This window comes from Physeter macrocephalus, chromosome 9 (assembly GCF_002837175.3).
Source record: "Physeter macrocephalus isolate SW-GA chromosome 9, ASM283717v5, whole genome shotgun sequence".
Lineage (NCBI taxonomy): Eukaryota > Metazoa > Chordata > Mammalia > Artiodactyla > Physeteridae > Physeter > Physeter macrocephalus.
Genome location: NC_041222.1, coordinates 39,183,719 through 39,206,818, shown reverse-complemented (window position 1 = coordinate 39,206,818; position 23,100 = coordinate 39,183,719). Strand labels below are relative to the sequence as shown.

General features: G+C 36.0%; 1 protein-coding gene across 6 annotated transcripts in view; it reads left to right on the top strand.

Moving 5' to 3' along the window:
* TMC1 (transmembrane channel like 1) overlaps positions 1–23,100 on the top strand; it is a 141,109-nt gene that overhangs the window by 25,935 nt on the left and 92,074 nt on the right. For all 6 annotated transcript variants that reach the window (XM_007106604.4, XM_028493875.1, XM_028493877.1 and 3 more), the window contains 3 exons: positions 4,794–4,841; positions 8,630–8,801; positions 15,250–15,378. In XM_007106604.4, the coding sequence (XP_007106666.3) occupies positions 4,794–4,841; positions 8,630–8,801; positions 15,250–15,378 (349 nt within the window). The remainder of the gene's footprint in view (positions 1–4,793; positions 4,842–8,629; positions 8,802–15,249; positions 15,379–23,100) is intronic.

Here is a 23,100-nt window from a genome sequence, read left to right as displayed (position 1 = left end):
TGTGCATAAAAAAATTTATTTTCATTGTGAAAGGATAGAAGGGGAATCTTTATTTTGAGTGAATTTTCTATTTTTCTTTTTGTTAGTCTCTCTGGAACCTCGTAGTAAAACGTGTTTCTCCACAGACTTCATTCTCTTCCTGTATTCCTCAATGCAACTACGATATGTTATATTGTGTTTTTAATAAAGCAGGCATCAGCAGCTATTTATTCTCCGCTTCTTAAGGACTAAAGAGCCTCAAAAATAAATATTATCTAAAAGGAAAAACATTAGAGAATGACAGCTACTATTGTTTTTGGGTTTTTTTGCCTGCCCCGTCTCCTTCTTTGGTGAGTCTTACCAAAAACCTAAATTATTATTCTTTTTTGTAATTTTATAACCACAGTGATTTAAAATAACTGTTTAGTATCTCCAAGATATCATAATGTTTGAAAATATGACCAGCCTTTTGGCATTTATTATACAAGTTTCCATCAGAGTGTTCTTGAACATTTGTGCCCCATGGTTTTTTTCAATGGTCTTAAGGAAGACCTTATGGTTTTAAGGTTTTTAATGGTATTAAGGAAAGGTGCTGGCACCTGCAGAAAGAGTATCAGCCTAGGTCTGTCACATTAAACCTTTCCCCCAGATACCTTGTTTATATTTAAGTGTAATGATCTCATTCGGTTATTTCCACTCCTGAGGATTTTTTGAATGTCTTATAGTTTACAGGCTCATTAAGGTATTTGATTGATATAAGAGCTAAATAATTATTCTTTTTACTCATTGGCTTCCAAAATATCATGCTCGATTCCATCATTTGAAGGACTTGGGATTGTTATAAACAAAGGTCATGAATATCTTCTTATCTGACCTAAAAGTAGCAAAAATAAAAGGAGCTGCTGATTTAAACTGAATCAGATTTTATGTCCTGGGTAGATATTTGAGAGGAAGAAGAATCACGTTCCATCATTTTTGTTCACTTTCACAGAGAGTGGCTTCTGTTCCTTACTTAACACCCACCAATAATAGTGTTTTCATAAATGAATGGAAGCCGAGTGCTGTGCCATTCTCTACAGGGGAAATGATACTTCAATATGGTTTGGTGACTCCATCTATTCAATTTAAACTCCTGAACTTCAACTGTTCCTACCTAAGCTATTCTCCCTAGAGCCTCCTATCTCCTTTTCTTGAAACTCCACCCACTGCTGCCCAGACCAAAAACCTTGGGATTGTCCTTGATTCTTCTCTTCCTCTCATATTCCACATTATACCACATTCTGATGACATGGGTTCTTCAGCTAAGATTTGGAAATGTGCTTGTTATGGCATAGATTAATATCTGTCTCAGGGCAGTTTATTCTGAGGTGAAAGTTACCTCATTTATTTTTTATTTATTTTTTCTTAGGTAATACAATTCAAATTTAATTAAAGAGCGGTTTCTACCATTTCACAAGAGAACATGAAAGTGTGTGTATATGCACAGTTTTGATAATGGCAGTGCCTTTTTAAAAATATCAAAGTTAATTTACTTCCCCTTATTGTATATAAATTTTCACATCATTTTTCATTTTTCCATTTTTTAAAAGGTTATACTCCATTTATAGTTATTATAAAATATTGGCTATATTCCCTGGAAATGTACCCCATTTTACATGCCAGGAGCTGATGTTGACATTTCCTCACACACAAAGGAACCCTAAAAAGAAACACACTAGTACATTGCTAATAAACATAATTAGTACATTGCTGGTATAACCCAAGTAAACTTGAGTTTAGGTATGAGTTATAAAGTCATTCTTTTGCATCAAATAGCAAGGCTCCTTAAGGACGGTTATTTCCTTCTACAGTTTACAAACTCCTACTCCAGAGCACTTTGCTCTGTAGACCCTTGTAAATGCACAATAAATGCTAATTGAATAAATGAATTTTCAGTTTCCAAAGTAATGACCTGGTGCTACAATAATCCCTTCAAAAACTAGAGGAACAGGCAATATCATTAAACTCTTCCTGCCACTGGGCCACTCTGATACTGAAGAACCGTAAAATACTTTCAGTACCATAGATTGAAAAAGAAAACCTGGAACAACATCCACTTTTCTGAACGATTCCAGTGCCTCTGAAATGTGACATTTTGCTGTTGTTTCCTTTTACTGTTTTTAATTACTGTGTCTATTTGCATGAAATGAGGATCTGGGTTGCCTAGGAGTTCATCTGCTCCTATTGCATATTCCTCTCTTAAATAAGCGTACTTCAATGCAGTTTTGCTTGCTGCCTTCAACATTTAGACAGGAAACCACTCCCCCCCTTCACTGTCCTCCCATCACTCCCCAGGAGAGAGGTTATTTTTAAAGTACATAATCAATAGGCTTTGGGAAGCATCCAGAACATGAGGGGGGTCATATGATTGGGGCAAGCTACTAAGGACTGCTGAGAGAAGGGATGGCAATAGGCCATGCCGAAAATTGTCTGAGAAGGGAAAGACAGTCTGTAACTCCCATTTAAGTGTTCTGAGTTATTCTTTTGCACAGGCTTTTGTCTGGGAGGGGCTTCTTAGATTGGTTCTTCAGCATCGCTTTGAGTTGCAGGAGATGCAGATCGCACTGACAGTTGCTTTTCAGAACAAATAGTGTTCCATTAAAATTAAGCTTGGTCTGAGGCTCTTGATGGAGTCTTCAATCTCCTGGTCAGGGTGCTGCTGTTTAGTTCTTTATGCTGATGATGCCTTTGCTGAGGGTTTGAATCAATAATAAACCAATTATGATCACAGTAACTATAAAAACAACTGTTCCATGGCCCCTGACTCAGCTGCCAGACAAAAGGAATGCTGTTGAATAAAGAAGGCACCTACCGAAAATGTGCAGATGATCATGCACAGATGAGTATCACTGTTGGAAAGTCACCTGAAGAGGAGTGAAGGGGCTATTTCTGCAATACTCTCCATTACATCACTCAGAAACCATAGCTCTTTTTTCTTCTTTACTTGCAACCACAGGCTGTCTCCCCTTATGGATTTTTAGGTTTTATTTAATGGCCATTTATAACTATGCTTCCTGTACCTGAAAAGATGACCTATGACTCCAGCCCTGCTTTTTCTCTCCCCTGGTTGTCAGAGGAAATTGATTTCTTGCTCATCTCCTTGGCTTGGGACATTTCATTCTGCTGCTTTTGTTTCATATATGATCCTTCCTAAAGATTTGCTTGTATTTCTATTTGTTTAGTATTTTCCTCTATTTCATTATTTAACTTTATTTAATCATGTCTAGTGAGTTGATTATTACAAATCATTATAACATTTTACGTGAATTTTTGCTTTGGCTATGCATGGTGCAAAAGAGGCTGTGTGTCAGACTTTGCTATTTGTCCTCAGCTGTTTCTATATTATGCACGCTGATCAGACCTTGCTCTAAGGCTAATCTTACATCATTAAGATGCCTTCCTAAGTGAATTCTTCTTTGGCTGAAGAAACTTGGTGGCAGCATTTAATTGCAAATAAAGACCATGGCCTATTGTTGAATGTAAAATATCTTCTGAGAAGTGTCTGCCTTCACTATTGCGAACTCTCAGTAGTGACATAAAGACCTTTGTCCTGTGCAGATCCAGTTACAACTGGTGACAGAAGGCATATGTCCACTCCGAACAAAAGAACACTTATTTTCATATTCGGTGGCTGATGTTGAGTGATAACATTTTTGTATATCCTAAAAATTTTTACGCAGATGCTGTTTAAAGGCAAAAAGTGCTTTTACAATAATCTTCTTTGTGAATGGAATTTAAACTCTGAATGTGCTGCCTTTTCAATATGCCTGTCAAGTTCTGAATAATAACCTTTGACAGTGCTGAGCAGAAACAAAATCAGAGGTTGTTTCCTCTGTTCACAGCAACATTGTTTGTTATCTTTGCTTTTTTGGACTTATGCCCATCCACCTTAAATAAAAATATGTAAATTAATATTTTAAATGAGTTACTAGACTCATGGTTTAAAGAAATAGTCTACTGTAATTTTTACCATGGCAATTTGCAGATCTTTGTCTCTGGCTGACTCAACCTGTGATGAATGGACAGTAGTTGACAAGGGGAAAAAAATCTGCCAATTAATATATTTTCCTATATTACTATACCATTAAAATTTTATAAAACCTTTATATGCCTTATAAAAATGGAGCAAATCTAAAAACAAGATGCTGAGGTTGAGGTGAGGAGTAGACAGAAGAAGTGTTCTTTGTCTTGGAAAGAACTGTAGAATCACCTGTCTCCACATAGTCAAGGTAAATCATATATGGGAAAATTTAAGCTGTCTGCATATAATACCTATAAAAGTAATTGAAATAGGAAATATCAGGTTTTAAGCAGTTTTGAAAGATTCTTTGACACTGGGTACCTGGTCATAGTGAAATATTGTCTATTTTAATAACTTAATTTATTTATAATAACCAAGTGGTTTGTGCATGTGGCTATAGCTTTGCCAACAATTCCTTTTACCATAGAATGAAATGACCCAACACACCCTAAGTCTGCTTATTGTAGTACAGAATTTATTTTAGTTGAAGTTATTTTGAATTGAGTTGACAGGTTTATGATTGATATGTTTTGCAAATCATTGAAGACGATGAGGCAGAGAAGTCCTTGCACAGCACTGTATAAGGTATTGTAGCTGTATATCTTTAATAAACAGTGCTTATTTTGACAACTTTATTGAAAAAATTTATTAACTGCACAGAAAACTTTACAATGAAAATAATAACAGTAAAAACCAGTTATTAACAATTGTACCATCATTTAAAGAATTGCTGTATTTTTTCTTTCTTCAACAGTGCAGATCCAAGTGGAGGAAAAAGAAGATGATACTGAGGAAAGTTCAAGTAAGTGGGGATGGACATATCCCCACTGGGATATGTTTCCTGTGGAACAGCAGCGAATTCAGGGGATTCATCCTCTTATCTTGTGGGAATATGCTACCATAAGCAAGCAGAGGAGCATGTGTGGATGACTTTCGATGGTCTCACAAAAGAGATCAAGACCATCAAACAGAATCTCTACTCGAGAGTCCATTCAATTGGCACACACACATTCCACCCAATTTATAATTTACTCATGATTAAGTAGATGGTACTTCAGAAAAAATTTGCTCTTTTATTTCTTTATTATTTTCCCCCATGAAAATCTTTGTCCTAAAAGCTTTTCTCTAAGGCTGACTCTATTACAATATAACAGATTGACCTTTTTGACTGAACTGATCAGGTGGTTCAATAAAAATGAAAAAACCTGTTCTTTTGTACTGAATTCATGGGTATTTTGTCGGAATTGCTCTGTTGTTTTTACTTTGAGTAGGTTCAGCTCAAGAGCTGTGACCCCTTTCCAGGCATGCAGACCCCTCATGGACTGGAACAGAGAAAGATCATTATATGAGCAAAAGTTTTGAGTTTACCAAAACTGAAAGAGCAGCATCTCAAGAAGAGTTCAATTAGAGAATACATCAACACTGTCAATTAAAAACCTGAGCCCAACATGACAGCCAGTGAATGTTCATGATGACAGTTGTTTTCATTAATTTGGTACATTTTACATGAAAACAGCCCAGAGTCTCACATAGATCCTAGATGCTATGACTTGACTACTGTCGGGGAGGAAAAGTAATTTTTCCTCTACCTTCCTGAGTTCTTAGCTGATACCCGTATAATATAAGACAGTTAACAAGAAAAAAACCAAAACAAACCAGAAGTTTATTAACACATACACCTCATGTATACATGGGAGATATCCAGGAAAAATGAGTAACTGTGAGGTGGCTTAAAATTTAGATTTGAACACCATCTAAAGAGGGGAGAGGGAGGGGCATATAGGTCTCTTGGGAGAGAGTAAATAAGTTTTAGGAGAATAGATGGGAAGTATGATAGTTTATGATAAAGTGTGTCTGCATGTGGTGTTGACCTATAGTCTCCTCTCCTGTGATAATAGTCAATCTTCCTTGGGGATGAAACTCCTGGGGAGGGGATTTATGACAGTTGAGCTCCTTTTGGAGACTCTGTCTTTAAGCAGATAAGAGAAGTTCAGAGAAAGTCTTTTCCTGCATTTGCTGTTTTTCAAGTGATACAGCTCAAAATAGTCAGTACACCAAAGTGGCATATTTTGGGGTGGTATATTCAGAATGCCTTTCTGACGTGGTATATTTTGCTACCCTTCAAAACTGAATCAAGCCCATTCCGAAAGGTAATGCATGCAGATCCACATTTAGTAGGCAACTGTAAAACATTCCTTTTTTAAGAATTTGAATATTTGGAAACTAGTTAAAGCACTAAATATAGCCTTTTTGTCCTAAGTGCTAAAATATAAATATAATAATACACTTTTCATCCATGGTCAAACTCTGCAAGCTTAATAGTTAAGCCTTAATATGAAATATACTAAAATGCAGGGTAGTAAGTGGCTGCTAGAGTTTTCAAGCTATTTGTGGGTGAAATTGTTTCTCAGTTCCTATGAGGCTCTGTTCTTTCTATAATTAGTGACTAAAATGAATAATAAAGGCTGGGTAAATTTTCAGAATGCCAGAGTGGGGTTCAAATAACATACAATATTTGCCACAGTATTTAACAAATGGAAACTCATTCTTGGTTTTGATGACAAAATATAGTTTTCCAAACCCGGTTAGAAAAGTTACTTTCCTGTTACTCTCTGTTAGTCAAACTTTAGTAATAATGGTAATATTTAGATCTTAGATTTGAAATATCAATAAAAAAATTTTGATAAGTAATGTTAAAAAGATAACAAAAAATAACAAAAAGATTTTAAAAGATAAAATAATGACACACACATATGTAAAAATGAAGACATTTAACTAATAAATGAGGAATCTGGTGAGGCATTTATAGCACTTACCAGTTAAAGGAAAATTCAAAGAACAGATTTATTTATAGATCAGGAATATTGAAATGATTGTGCAAATAAGGCATGACTGGGGGATTTTTTCTTTCATTTTCTTTTTCGGTGGTGGAAGGTTGTCTCTGCATTGAACAGAGTTCACTTGCTTGTCTACAGACAAGAACTATTTTGCATTGCTATCTAGTTATCAGTAACTTACAAAGTTACAAAATAGCTTCCATAGAATCAGAATCAGGTAGCACAGGAGGGTATGGTGCAAACAATTCATAGTTTTCCATTAAAGCACAAATTTTTCCCTAAGTAGCTTCTATTTAAGAAGATAGTGATGATTATGAGTAATATTTGTTTTTTTGTAATAAACATCAGAAGTTGACTCTAAATATCAGAAGTTAAAAAACAAAAGTGATAGTGAAGTAGGATGTATGTCATAAACGGTGAAGGAGGGAACTGAATTCTCCCTCTACTCTTTACCTGGAAGCTTCCAAAGAAGTTATGGACATATGAGGCATTAATTGTTAGCTGATTAATAAAATAAAATAATGTCATTTCTCTCAGTTTTGTATTAAATTTACAAGTTATTTATATCTATTTCTAATCAAAAAGATAAAATGATCAAGCAAAGGTATTTACTATCAATTTCATTTAAGAAAGAGGAAGAAATATCTAGGCAAAAGAAGAAAGTCAAGAATGAGAATAATTTTACATAAAATAGGTAAGCAACAAGGATTTACTGTGTAACACAGGGAACTGTATTCAATATCTTGTAAAAACCTATAAAGGGAAATAACCTGAAAAATATATATATCTATGTATAATTGAATCACTTGCTGTATACCTGAAACTAACACAATATTGTAAATCAACTATACTTCAATTTTTTTTAAAAAAGTAAAAATAAAAAAAGTGAGAATAATTTGAATTATTAGGAATGTCAAGGCATACATTAATTTCTTCAAAATTATTCTGGTTTGTAGCATTTCCTTGTCATTCTTATTCTTTGTTCTGAGATAGAAGTAGTATTAGCACATAGTGGTTAAACATTCAACCCTTATGTGTTGAATTGGTTACCTACAAACTTGGTCTGAGAGATCATGGTGTGATATTAAACTCCAACTCATCTAGTTACCCAAGTAAATGAAGGCTGGAATTCTAAGCATTATTAGAATTTGGGGATCAACACTGACATATGAGTAGATAAACCACAAGAAATGAGAATTTAGATAAATGTATTTATTTATTTTAAATTTATTTATTTATTTATTGGCTGTGTTGGGTCTTCATTGCGGGCTTTCTCTAGTTGTGGCGAGCGGGGGCTATTCTTCGTTGAGGGGCACACGCTTCTCGTTGTGGTGGCCTTCTCTTTGTTGCAGAGCATGGGCTCTAGGCACACGGGCTTCAGTAGCACAACTACTGTGGCACGCGGGCTCAGTAGTTGTGGCTCGCGGGCTCTAGAGCACAGGCTCAGTAGTTGTGGTGCAAGGGCTTAGTTGCTCTGCGGTATGTGGGATCTTCCCGGACCAGGGCTCGAACCTGTGTCCCCTGCATTGACAGGCAGACTCTCAACCACTGCACCACCAGGGGAGTCCCTAGATAAATGTAATTAAATGGCAGGCTATGAAATATATATGGCATGGTGCATCTTATCTTGATATGGCAAATTGCTGGATTATGGTCTCAGATGTGTGATAATAATTAAAAAGTAAGAATACATTTGGTAGCAGGAGAGCACTTTTCTGATACTGCTCACTGAAGCATTAACTGCTGTGTTTAGGTGAAGAGGAAGAGGAGGAGGAAGACAAACTACCTCGAAGAGAGAGCATGAGACCAAAGAGGAAACGGACCAGAGATGTTATCAATGAAGATGACCCAGAACCTGAACCAGAGGATGAAGAAACGAGGAAGGCCAGAGAAAAAGAGAGAAGGAGGAGGTTGAAAAGAGGAGCGTAAGTTAGTTCTTATCTGAAATTGCTTCTCATTCAGAAGTGCCTGATGCTGAAAGAAGACCACTCCCTTTAGGCACTCCCTGGCCTTAAAAGTGGTAATTAAAACTACTTTCAGAAAAACAGGCTTAATCTGCCATTTTACTCCACTTAGTTAAATGTATTTTGATATTAAAATAGAATTTTAAAATGAATATATATTAAGAATGGATTTATGAGAAATTCCCTTATGAGAGATCTAAATTGTCATAGGTCATTAACATATTTAGTTAATTTAAATATTTTAAAGTTATCCCATTAGTTAAGTGCATCATACTGAAGTTAAGTGAAAAACTCCTAAACAATGAACCCAAATCACTTATCTTACAGAGCAGGGGTTGGCCAACCATGGTTAATTCCAACCCAAGGGCTAAGAATGGTTCTTACAGTTTTAATAAAACTGTAATTTAAATAAAACCAAAGAGGAGTATGGAACAGAGCTGTATATAGCTCCCAAAGTCTAAAATATTAACTATCTGTCTCTTTACAGAGGGTTGGGATTGTCAGTTCCTTTTTAATATAACTCTGTGTCTTTCACTTCTACCAGGCCAACGTTTTTCTGAGTGCTGTCTTTGTGTAGAATAATATATTAAATGCTGTTTAGGAAAAATCCAAGAAAATAATTTTCTAGTCTTTGCTTTCTGGAAAATTGCAGATGGCAGGCAGGTAGGAAAAGTGTGCATGTAAAACACATTTACTAGTAGAAAACCTAGACCCCTTGGAAAGGATTTAAGAGAATATCTCCTCTGCCACCCCAGGTGGGGCGTGGGAATCACCATGAGGTGATGGGATCTCCTCTGAAACAGTCCTAGGACTTTAAATGGTGAGGAACTTTCCAAGATAGCCTCCCAAGATGACACATTGCAGTATTCAATAACAAGCTATTATTTTCCTCTTCATAAGTAATTGTAATTAAATACAACTATGTGAACATTTTGTCAGGTAGAGAAGCTTAGCATTAATAGACAATGGTTACTTTTAAAATAAGAGTAACCCTACCCATTTCTTCATTATATTTTTGTTGATTTAAGTTTTTAAATCTCTCTCTTCCTCTTCTTTCTCTTCTTCCTTTTTCTCCTTCTCCTCCCCAAGTTCCTCCTCTTTCTTCTCTTTGAATACTAAGACATAACCTGCTTTACATTTTGACTCTGGCATTTTTTATGTCTATCGTCTTTTCAAGTATTTTTATGCTTTGTTCTCTTCAAAAACAAAACACCCTTTTAAGTTCCATGTCTTATAGTGATTTTTATTGCTATTATTATGTAGTAATATTTCCTACTAGCAAAGCTTATGCTTTCTGACAGTGGTATTTCATTGAGAAAACATCACCAATAGACATATGCATGATATAGGTTGTGTTCCACAATTTGCTTTTCCTCACCACTTGTGCCTCGGAGATGTCCTTTTTAAAAGATGACGTGGGTGGGAATTCCTCTGCTCTCCTGGTCTGTTCAAGGCCCTCATGTCAGTGCTCAACCTCTAGAAATAGGACCATATGAATCAACTGGGTCTTGGCCCCTGTTACTTGGGGCAATCTTGTCCCTGTGAAAGTGTCTGTCCTTAGCTGATCCTACTCTCATCCTGATTCTGAGAAGCCAGAAGCACCCCTGGCTCCCTCCCTCCCCACTTCTCCACAGAGCCAAACTTGACTAAAATGAATTTTGTCTCCATAGGTTTTGCAAATTATATTATTACTGCCACAATTTGTACAACTATTCTAAATAGTGTCATAAATTATTTCTGATGATTGACAGTTCTGATCTCTATTTCAGGATCCACTTTCTATTGTTCATTTTGAAGATAAGCACCTTTTTTTTTTTAAAAGAAAATGTATTAGCAAATATATTTTGAGAAAGATTAGGAGGCAAATCAGGGCACACTTATTTAGGTTAATTAATTCCTGATCTTCTTTTATTTAAATGTTCAATTGAAACACCTTAGGAAATTTCCCTTGCACTGACAAAATATTTGAAACCAACTAAATCCAAGGTTGTAATGTTAACTGTCTTTGTAGATGGTTAAAAAACACTGCCTTGTTTGGCATTTTGGAGTATTTCTTTTTTTTTTTTTTAACATCTTTATTGGAGTATAATTGCTTTACAATGGTGTGTTAGTTTCTGCTTTACAACAAAGTGAATCAGTTATACATATACATATGTTCCCATATCTCTTCCCTCTTGTGTCTCCCTCCCTCCCACCCTCCCTATCCCACCCCTCTAGGTGGTCACAAACCCATTTTTGGATTGGGTTGTTTGTTTTTTTGTTATTGAGCTGCAAGAGTTGCTTATAAATTTTGGATATTAGTCCTTTGTCAGTTGCTTCGTTTGCAAATATTTTCTCCCATTCTGAGGGTTGTCTTTTGGTCTTGTTTATGGTATCCTTTGCTGTGCAAAAGCTTTTAAGTTTCATTAGGTCCCATTTGTTTTTTTTTGTTTTTATTTGCATTTCTCTAGGAGATGGGTCCAACAGGATCCTGCTGTGATTTATGCCATAGAGTGTTCTGCCTATGTTTTCCTCTAAGAGTTTGATAGTGTCTGGCCTTACATTTAGGTCTTTAACCCATTTTGAGTTTATTCTTGTGTGTGGTGTTAGGGATTGTTCTAATTTCATACTTTTACATGTAGCTGTCCAGTTTTCCCAGCACCACTTATTGAAGAGGCTGTCTTTTCTCCACTGTATATCCTTCCCTCCTTTATCAAAGATAAGGTGACCATATGTGTGTGGGTTTATCTCTGGGCTTTCTATCCTGTTCCATTGATCTATATTTCTGTTTTTGTGCCAGTACCATACTGTCTTGATTACTGATAGTATACATAGAGAATCCTAAGGATGCTACCAGGAAACTACTAGAGCTAATCAATGAATTTGGTAAAGTAGCAGGATACAAAATTAATGCACAGAAATCTCTGGCATTCTTATACACTAATGATGAAAAATCTGAGAGTGAAATTAAGAAAACACTCCCATTTACCATTGCAACAAAAAGAATAAAATATCTAGGAATAAACCTACCTAAGGAGACAAAAGACTTGTATGCAGAAAACTATAAGACACTGATGAAAGAAATTAAAGATGATACACATCGATGGAGAGATATACCATGTTCTTGGATTGGAGGCATCAACATTGTGAAAATGACTCTACTACCCAAAGCAATCTACAGATTCAATGCAATCCCTATCAAACTACCACTGGCATTTTTTACAGAACTAGAACAAAAAATTTCACAATTTGTATGGAAACACAAAAGACCCCGAATAGCCAAAGCAATCTTGAGAACGGAAAACGGAGCTGGAGGAATCACCTCCCTGACTTCAGACTATACTACAAAGCTACAGTAATCAAGACAGTATGGTACTGGCACAAAACAGAAATATAGATCAATGGAACAGGATAGAAAGCCCAGAGATAAACCCACACACATATGGTCACCTCATCTTTGATAAAGGAGGCAAGAATATACAGTGGAGAAAAGACAGCCTCTTCAATAAGTGGTGCTGGGAAAACTGGACAGGTACATGTAAAAGTATGAAATTAGAGCACTCCCTAACACCATACACAAAAATAAACTCAAAATGGGTTAAAGACCTACATGTAAGGCCAGACACTATCAGACTCTTGGAGTATTTCTAATAATATTACAGGCTTTTCTTGACCCAGTTTTAAGTGAATAAGTAATATGTTCATAGCACTGAGAAATTCAGCACGTTATACCTCCTTTTTCCTAACAACTGTTGCTTAAATAAATCAAACCTAAGATAGAAAGCCATTCTTACACAGATTAGCCCTAAATTTTAGAAGATAAATCATGTCAGTGCTATGCCCTTTTAATATGATTAGCACTTTCTTTGAGTGGTTCCTAGAAAAGCAATTTCCCTGTAAAACAGTGTTTTAATGATGCATTATTATATTTTAATTATGCAAAAAATGTAATATTTTAATTACCTGCATATTTGAAGGTAACTTAGCTGGCAACAACTATACCTTGTAGCACAGCATGATCTTCCTGGAGCAATCAACAATTAACAACAAAGACTTTAAAAATATACCAGTCTAAGATCATTTAGTGTAGGAATAAATGTCTTTCCATAACATTCTAATCTTGGAAGACATTGTTTTATTTTAGTATGTTTGATGGTACTCCTGTCATCCAAAAAAACTCTGTACATAAACATTTATTCAATAAATATTTATCCAGCTCCACTTCTGTGGAAGATAATTTGCTAGTTTCTTTGGAAGGTATGGATATGAATATGCAATTGCCTGCATTCTCTAGAAATTCATAAAATAGTAAGGGAGAGGCCACTTAGACACAAATTATTATGAAATAAGACAGTGTAAATGTGCCAGAGAAGTACAAAGTGATTTAGAGTCTTAGAGAAAAGTATTCTTATAGAGATAATCAGAAAAGGGTATTGAAGACATTTCATATCATTTTTTAAGGAATCATAGAATTTGAATATGTTAAACATACAAAGTACTGGGTTTAAGATAGCAGGAAACTACATAATTAATGTTAGGAATGTAGAGAAATGTAGAGAAATAAGCTTTAGTTACATGGTAAATCCAAACATCAAATAGATCATTCTTTGTGAGTATTTTATTATGGTTGTACAACACCATAGGATTTTATATAATAAACATCAAATAATTAAAATAGAAACAACCTAATGGCAATCAGAGTTGTATCTTAGTGGAGGGTATTTCCATAGTTCTCTCGAACCAGGATTACTATTCTAAGCAAAATGTCTGCATCGGTCAAAGAAAACCAAACTATCAATGACAAGTGTATTTTAGAGGGTTAATTTAAATTTTTGTTTCAGTAATCATGACCTGATTAAAAACTCTGTATTGGTAGGAAAGAAAGGAGATTGCAAAGTCATTTTATAAGGTGGGCTGTAAAATTATGGGTATATCCTCCTATTATTCAGCTGAAACTTTCAAAAACATCTTTTGCCATAGCCCTACTGTGTGTGGTCATGAGTTTAGTGAACAACAAAATATGTTTCTGACTAACGCTGAGTCAGATTACACTTTTTTTGTCAGTCAGGGTCTAGTTAGGAGGAAGAAACTCCAACAGTTAATTGAAGAGAGAGTATTTAATAAGAGGACTGTTTGGTAGATATAAATAATTGCTAACTAGGTTACTGGAAAGGTGAAAGAGAACACGAAGTATCATGGTGACAGCAACTATAGGAAGCAAATAGCATACTACGGGCTGGAGGAACAACAGAAAGAGGTTGGAATTAAAACTTAAAAGCATAGAGGAGAGACCCACAGAGCTGAAACTACTGCAGAGGGGGGCGATGCTCAAGTGGTGCTGGTGTCTACGGGGAGAACGATGAAGCTGGTTCTGCTAGTGTTGGAAAAGTCAGCAAACTAGTTTCACCTGCAGCTATGGGAAGGCCCTGCAGCTCTTGGGGTGAAGAAGCATCACTAAAGAGTAAACATCACCACAGGAAGCAAACAGGAAACCAAAGGAAAGACCAAGTCCCTTCTTAGTGTCTTCTATGGGCAGCCGAAAAATGAGCCAACTGACAAACCAGAAATGTACCCTACAGAGTCACAGCCACAGCATCACAATATTAAGTATAGAAGGGTAAATTTGAAGTTAAGCAACAACAGCTCATAACTGAAACAATCTATTACCAAAAAAAAAAAAGATCTCTGTAATAGGGCATTACATTCCTCAATTTAAAAATCATGTTGTTCATGTTTAGATTTTGTTTTCTTTGAGTTTTGGACCCTTTGATATTTTTGCAATACTAGGAACACAGAAAAGAAAAGATACATCTCATTTGCTCAGTAAGAAACTAAATTCCTTTGAAGGCCTCTTCAAAGGATTCACTTCTATCAAATATACTTCAAGTTGAATTTTATCAATTGAAGTTTTGAGTTTAATTAACAGATTAAGTTACCTTTGAGGAATAGATTTTTAAATTTTTTCCTGTTTCAGTTTTTCTCTTTCTCTCGAGACAGGGCTAACAAATTTTTAAGGGCACTTCAAAGACATGCTCACCTCTAATTTACTATCCTTGTTGAAAAATAAAGTTTTTAAATGAAATGTAGAATTGGTGGGGGAAGGTGTACAGGGGAACAAAGAAGAGAGGAGAATATATTGATAGATCTGTAACTGTTTCCACACATTTTCTAGTTCTGAGAATTTGAGACTATGGACATAATATGGCTTCAGTACTTCAGAATGTAAACACTATTGTTTAAAGTTATAGTATTTCCAGAAATCCTGCATCAGTGTTCAGATACAAGCACTAAGGCTTGTGGATCTCAGCACACACCATATATAGCCAAGTTGCTATACATTGATCATCTGAGTATCTGATAGCATTCTTTAAGTTTGGAAGTCAAGCAAAACTTAACTTTACTAAAGGAGGTTTTTTTTTTTTTTTTTAAGGGAAGAAGAAGAGGAAATTGATGAAGAGGAACTGGAAAGATTGAAGGCAGAGTTAGATGAGAATAGACAAATGATTGCTACTGTCAAATGCAAGCCTTGGAAAATGGAGAAGAAAATTGAAGTTCTCAAGTATGATGCCACTTTTCAAAATTAGAAACATTTTCCCTGCTATTGATCTCCCAAATTCTCTGAGTATTACCTATATATTATAGATAATACTATATGGGATACATCATGTATATAATACTCATTATATATAATTTTCATGGTCATATATACATATATAACATGTTACCTATCATATAGTTAACATATCATATATCATATATGTACATATACATATTCTGTATCCTATCACTAGAGAGGCTGGGCTAATGATTATAAAAGAAAACAATCATGATTAAATTCATTATTTGGAGTCTTACAACCTCAGATCACTTTTAACCATTTGTTCCTTGAACTGAGAATTTCCTTAGTTTAATACATTCATTACTATCTCTCTAAAAGAGATAATATATTTGAATTTTACAAGTTTGTTGGATTGCACACTCTAGTTTCTCTGCAGGGTTCCAGCCTCAAATGATATATTCATGTGACATCTCTTATTAAAGCACAGGGAAGATGCTAAGCCAACAGAAGAGTAAACGGGATTCCAATTAAGGATTACGCTAACAGCTATCCCCTGGTAACATGTAAGCGACCCAATTTCACTCTTTTGTTGAGTCTTGACACACTCAGAGACACATAGATTTATAAACTCCTGATAAGAAAAGTCAAATGTTTTTCCCTTTCCTGGAATTGGAAGCAGATTCACCTCTGAGGATCACACTATATTTCTTTGCATGGTGGCTCGGGGAAGTAGGGCATGAATAAAAGGGCCATGTCTGTGGTAACAGCCATGTTTGCATCTCACAGATGTGATACAGATTGCATTTTTTACACAGAACAATTTTTATAAACAGTGGTAAATTTCCAAAGCTATCCCTCCACAAGCCTATTTAACTAATAACGTTAAACATTACAGTGTATCTATAATAATGTTAAAGTGTTTTTGTCTCTGGTGATGAAAAAAGAACTGAAGCAGCTATCAGGATAATTCACTACTTTGCAAGAGCTTGTGTGTTATTTAAGGAAATGGCTTAAACTTCTGGGGCCTCAGTTACCTCATATCCAAAATAAAACAAGATATTCCAGGTTTACCCTATGAGGTGGGAACCTAGGCATCATTTCTAATGTTATTGCTTTGTTTCGTGGAATAAGGTTTTCCAAGTTCCAAACAGTGGTCTTCCCAGAAAGCTTTTGGAACACCACACAACTGTAGGCTGGGAACTACTTATGCATGTGCTTATACACCAGCCATAAATGAAGTCAAAGACAAGGAGTGTTTCTGGTTCCATGAAGCTATTAATGTATGTGCATATGCACGTGTGTGTGTGTGTGTGTGTGTGTGTGTGTCAAAGTAGTTTTCATTTAATGAAGTGGTAATGATGCTAAATGATAGATTTAGGAAATATCCTTACTTGGCAAAATAGAAGTTTGGTAACCTTATATTGTTTCCCAAAATATTGGGTGGGCCAAAAATTGCCCTCGGTATTTTAAGTAAAAGTAAAAGACACATTTTTCATTTTCACCAAGAACTTTATTGAACAACTTATTCACCCTTTTGTTCCACTACCTTCTGCCATTTTTCAGACAACTTCATAATTCCATCTTCCCAAAACTTATCTTTTTGAGCAAAGAACTGTTCCAGGTACCTTTTACAGTCTTCCAGGGAACTGAAATTTTTTCCATTAAGAGAATTTTGTAAAGACCAAAATAAATGGAAATCCGAAGGTGCAATGTCTGATGAATGTGGCTGATGAATCAGAACTTCCCAGCCAAGCTATAACAGTTTTCGCCTGGTCATCAAAGAAACATGCGGCCTTGCATTATCCTTATGGAAGATTATACGTTTTCTGTTGACTAATTCTGGATACTTTTCGTGGAGTGCCGCTTTTAGTTGGTCTAACTGGGAGCAGTACTTGTTGGAATTAATTGTTTGGTTTTCCGGAAGGAGCTCATAATAGAGGACTCCCTTCCAATCCCACCATGTACACAACATCACCTTTTTTGGGTAAAGACCGGCCTTTGGTGTGGTTGGTGGTGGTTCATTTCGCTTGCCCCACGATCTCTTCCATTCCACATTGTTGTGCAGTATTCACTCTTCATCTTCTGTCACAATTTGTTTTAAAAATGGAATGTTTTCATTATGTTTCAGTAGAGAATCGCATGTGGAAATACGGTCAAGAAGTTTTTTTTCACTTAACTTACTTGGAACCCAAACGTCAAAGTGATTAATATAACCAAGCTGGTGCAAATGATTTTCAGCGCTTGATTTGGATATTTTGAGTATGTCGGCTATCTCCTGCATGGTATAAAGTTGATTGTTCTCACTTATTGTTTCTATTTGATCGCTATCAACTTCAACTGGTTTATCTGACCATGGAGCATTGTCCAGCGAGAAATCTCCAGCACGAAACTTTGCAAACCACTTTTGACACATTCGATCAGTCACAGCACCTTCTCCATACACTGCACAAATCTTTTTGTGTGTTTCGGTTGCATTTTTACCTTTCTTGAAATAATAAAGCCTGATATGCCGAAAATGTTGCTTTTTTTCTTCCATCTTCAGTATTAAAATGTCTACACAAAAATTCACCAATTTTGATAAGTTTTTTTTTTAATGCATGCTGATATGACAGCTGTTACATACAATCTAACAAAATTGTTTCAAATGAAGTTAAAGACAACCAAGTGCTGCTAGAGCCACCTTACGGAAAAAACCGAATGAACTTTTTGGCCTACCCAATATGTTTTGAAATATTGCTGACCATGAAATTCCCAAACCTGGGAACCACAGGTAACTGTATATAGAAAGTTGTAAAATTGGAAAGTGATAATATTGTGAACTGTCAAAGTGTGATGTGAAACTGCATAAAAATGCCAAGAAATATATCCTCCCTTTCCACCTGCGTGGAGGTGTAGAAATACCCCTCACTCTTCTTTGCCTGCATCTTACATATAGGGCAGTGAAGAAGGGATGGGTTTCAGTCTTGAGTTTGAATCTCAGATCTTCCATTTAATACCTGTGCAAATTTGAATGAATTGTGTAGCCCTCTGACCTTGGGTTTCTTATGAAATTTTACTAATTTACAGGGCTATTGGAATCATAAAGTGAGTTATTTCATATGAAACCCTTAGCAGGGTGCCAGAACATAGCACAAAGCTGGGAAACACAAGTTGTAATTATTATTTCATCTCAGGACAGACTCAGGATTGTCTGATTCCCTGCAGTGTGACAGGAGAGATGGGGAGAGTACAGGACCTGGCAGGACTAGGTGGGAGCAGATTTAGCCATAGGCAACCCCAGGAGCCTTGGGGGATGGTGGCACATTGGTATAGCAGTCTGGATGGACAACTGATTTTGATGCTCCAACAAAGAAAAGAGGGTATCTTGACAGTTTGGCAGAATCCACGGTCAGCCGCTTTCAGATCTTCCAAAATGTACCCACAGGGTAATCTTGTGGCAGATTCCAGGTCCTGGGGCCTTAGGCTGGAGTCCAGGGATAAAGCCATTTTTAGAGGCGGAGAGAGATAAGGATTGGGATAGAAAGAAGGGCAATACCATGCCCTATTACTAGGGCAGAGGTTGAAAATGGGGAGTCTGCAGCTGAATCTAGACTATAGGTGGTTTTTATTTGGCTCACATGCTTTTTGTTTCTTTTTCTTTTATTGTTTTTTTTAAAATTGTGATTAAATATATGTAACATAAAATTTACCATTTAATCATCTGGAGGTGTATATTTTTATAAAAATGTTTTTTCTTTGTTGTTAAATTTTAAAAAGTGGGAGATTTCAGATTTTAAAAATCCAGATGTTCAGGTTCTCCTGGACAAGAAGAAAATCTGGTCCCCATTCCTACATGAAAATAATAGCTGGGGCTAAGCAATTGCTGTCCGCTACTAACAGGGCACTCCGTCTTCAGTGTGCACAGCTCCCAAACAATCCACATCTCTTATTCACGCTCCTTGGCTGGACCTTATAAGCATTCAAGTTTGCTGCCTCTTACCCCTGTAGCTGGGGAGCAAGTTAGGCATGCTATCAAGACAGTGATTCAGAAAGTTGGAGTGAAAGCCAGCTTGCAGAATGGAAGCACAGATTTAGGCCCAGAGAAGAAACAACTATGGCTTCTCACCTGTCAGCAATGCTCACTGTCTTGGGATGATTCTCCATAGCCAGAAATGGCTCCTGCTTTGTGGCTTTGCAGTATTCTGCACAGCTGGTACCATTGGCCATGGTCAGCCTGATTCTCTTGGTTTCAGCCTCTGTGATAAAATCGTTGGTACTACAGTGCCCGACCTGTCTCCCTTCGTAGGTTTCTGAATGCTGTATTGAGCTTATCCCCCACAGATTCCTATCACGTATTAGATAGTGGTCAATACTTCTTAGAACATGCAGTAAAGGTTCTCTACACCAGTGTTACTAAAACATGGGAGTCAGGCAGCTTTCCTCCCACCCTTTTATTCCTTTCAGAGACATCAAACTCTGAGAGAGTGTATCTAAGGATTATGTTACTCCCAGAAGTAGCCTCCAATCATCAATTCTGGCTAAGTCTATGGAATCCAAGGCACTAGGCTCAATATAACTGGAGCAGATATTTTCATCACAGGTTTGGATCTGTATCTAGATTCTGAGGCTTCCCGTCTGGATCTGGACTCTGAAAAACTTGTGAAACTTCTAAAACAGAATTTACAGAGGGTCAAGGTTTTAAGATATGTTTTAGAGTAAAGCCTCAGGAATGGTAGCTTATGGTTCTGAGGATGCTGTGGGAGACTCAGGGGTAGTTCTCATATTTTGAAAGATTATCTACCAGTAGGAACATGAGCATTCTCAGGGCTGAGGGTCAAACATTGGTTAATATAAGCAGTTAATACATAGGCACGAACCTCTAAGAATGGGTTGTAAATCCATATGGACTCTCAAAAATGGTTTAGGAACTGGAGCTCAGCATTTTTGAGACAGCAGAATTGGCTCCTTAGAGCTGAAGAGAAACCACCTCCTTTCCACCTTCACTGTGGAATGGTGTTTTTCAATGTATGTTTTCCTGTGTATTGATACAGGTTCAAACATTCATGTATCTTTAAACCTACTGAATAAAAATCTCTGGGTGGAGGGGTAGGGGTGTCTGGCCCAGATCAGGAATGTGTATTTTTAGTTTTACTCTAGAAGTCATTAATGTATGGTCAGGATTGAGAGTCCTTTTCTTCATTTCTGAGAATCAGAAAACTTCATTAAGCAGAACATTCTATTCTGTGGACTGTTTATTGAATGGGTGAGAATATGTGTGGGTCAGGGCTAGGAAAAGGGAAAAAGTAGTGGATTTTCCAATTATTTGAAGGTCAGTTCCTATTTTTTATTAGTTATCTAACTGAAAAATATCCAACAGCAAGGATTTTTAGCTTAATCTGTGTTTAAGTTTTTAATGGATTTAACTCAGAAGTTGGATGACTAGATCTTTCCTACCTATAAAAGTGGCTGCACTAATGTACCAGCCACCATAGGTGAAATAAAACACCTGGATGGAAAATGACAGATTTACTTATTAGTCATCCTGAAAACTAAAACCTTTGACTACATCAGAACATTCTATGTGGTAGATTAAAAGCCCTCATCACTTAACCTAAATAAGCAACCACTTTATTTTGTTATAGTGGAGTAGGTTTTGGATTGAAAATTAAGAGATTGGACTCTGGTCTAAGCTCTAACTTCTAACTTTACCTCTCTGAGCCTCAGTTTATTTATTTATAAAATAAAAGGACTGGATTGTAGGCCCGTAATTTTCAAAGTGCTGTCCTCAGTGTTTAAGTTTGGTGAAATCCCTTTATAAAGGGCAAAGGAGGCAGAGGTCAGAGGGAGGACTGCTTGGCCACACGTCAGCTTCAAGCAGAGGAGACCTGTGGTTTCTCTTTTCTATACAATGTACTTCCATATAAAGCATTCATTTGAAGAAAAAAATGCTTCTGTGCCTATTAACATAAGAAATAGCTTTTAAAAACCCACTTAATTGGATATTTAAGGAATCTTATTTTAGGGATGGAGCAGTTCTATCATTCCATGACTTTACAGATTAGGGTGTGGAAGTACATACTCCAATATACTTTTGCATGGAAATGGCTCTTGGGTAGAAACCATTTTAAAATGATTTATTTTGATGAAGAAAATGTTTATTTAGCTATTATATTGCCTGCTTTAATTTCTGAGCTTTGTAGCACCCTGACCCAAGTTCCCAGGAATTGTCCATTGGCAGACTAGGCCTGGTGATTTATTAATGAAACACCCAGTAAAGCCAAGAAAGTTACTCTTAGAATTTCATTTACTTTTAAACAGGTGCTTGAAAGTGTCAGCTAGTCCTTAAGGTAACATTCTTCCTTACTCAATCTTTCTTGGTCCTTCGACACTGCTTTTTGGTTTTCTTTTCTTTTCTTTTTTGGTTGGGGAAACTAATATAATTCATAGGCAAGAATTGTGATTTCAACTTTAGTTCACAAAGGCCTTTACTTCATCTGCCATTGTGAAGGAATGAGGGACTCCACACAAGAGGACTTTTAAGCGTGTGTACTCATCCACTAATACACACTTCAGTCATTTGAAGTGTGTATTCACCAAAAACTCAACCAAAGCAGAGACCTTTAGTTCTTGTACATTACAGGTATCTTGGGTACATTGATTTTCTCATCCAAAGAATGGAGAGTCTGTAGGCAATTAGTACAGCTGAATTTTGTTGATCAAAATGTAACATTGACATCCAATTTTTCTACTATTTAATAAGAGTCCCCTAGGTATCAAGCATTATGCTGTGACCTTAGACAAGTTTCTTAACCTCTGCATCCTTGAGTTTATCCTCGATAAATGGGGATAAAAGTAGTAATACTTCATAAAGTTCCTGAGAGGATTAAATCATTTAATAGACCTACAGCACTTAGAATGATGCCTGTCACATAGTAATCATTTTCTACATCTTCTTATATATCATCTTCTTCTTAATTGCATTTCATTATACACTACTTTCTCAAGTATTATCAGTCAATGTATCACATATGGTAAGACACACTGAATTAGTTTCCCCAGCTTGCCAAAGTATCCTAGCCTCCAAAAATTTTGGATAAACAGCAGCTTACCTAACTTGCACTCTTTAGAATTTTAGCTGTCAGTGATAGCTATTTTTCACAACTTGTTATTAGACTATCCATAAATATATGATCTTTGAAAACTGATTAAAAGGAGAAATTCATTAATTATGACTTAAAATTATTTAGGAATGCTTTTAAATATATTTGACATACTACATTAACAGTAAAAGGAAAGCAAATGTGCACATGATAAGCACAAAATAAGCTTAATTTGAGAAGTTTGTCCTTGTTGTTTTGGGAAAGTATCATACAGATCTCAGATAAGGTACTAATTATGAAGATAACCCTTAACTTTATCATGTTTGTAATAAGAGAATAAGCAAGGTATTTTTGAAGACGTTTTTATGTATATAACCAAGAAATGGCAAGTAGAACACTACATCGGGGGACTTAAGCTTGTTGCTATAGAATAAAAATGGTTACACCTTATTAAAATGCATATACTGAAAGTAATGTTTGGAGAACATTATATTAGAATATCATAAAAAATTAGATGAGCTGAAGAAAGGGGAACAGTTTTCCATATTCAATATAATGTGTCTAAGATACCCTCTGTCCTGAAAATTAGAAACTTTTTTTTTTTTTTTTTTTTTTTTTTGTGGTACGCGGGCCTCCCTCTGCT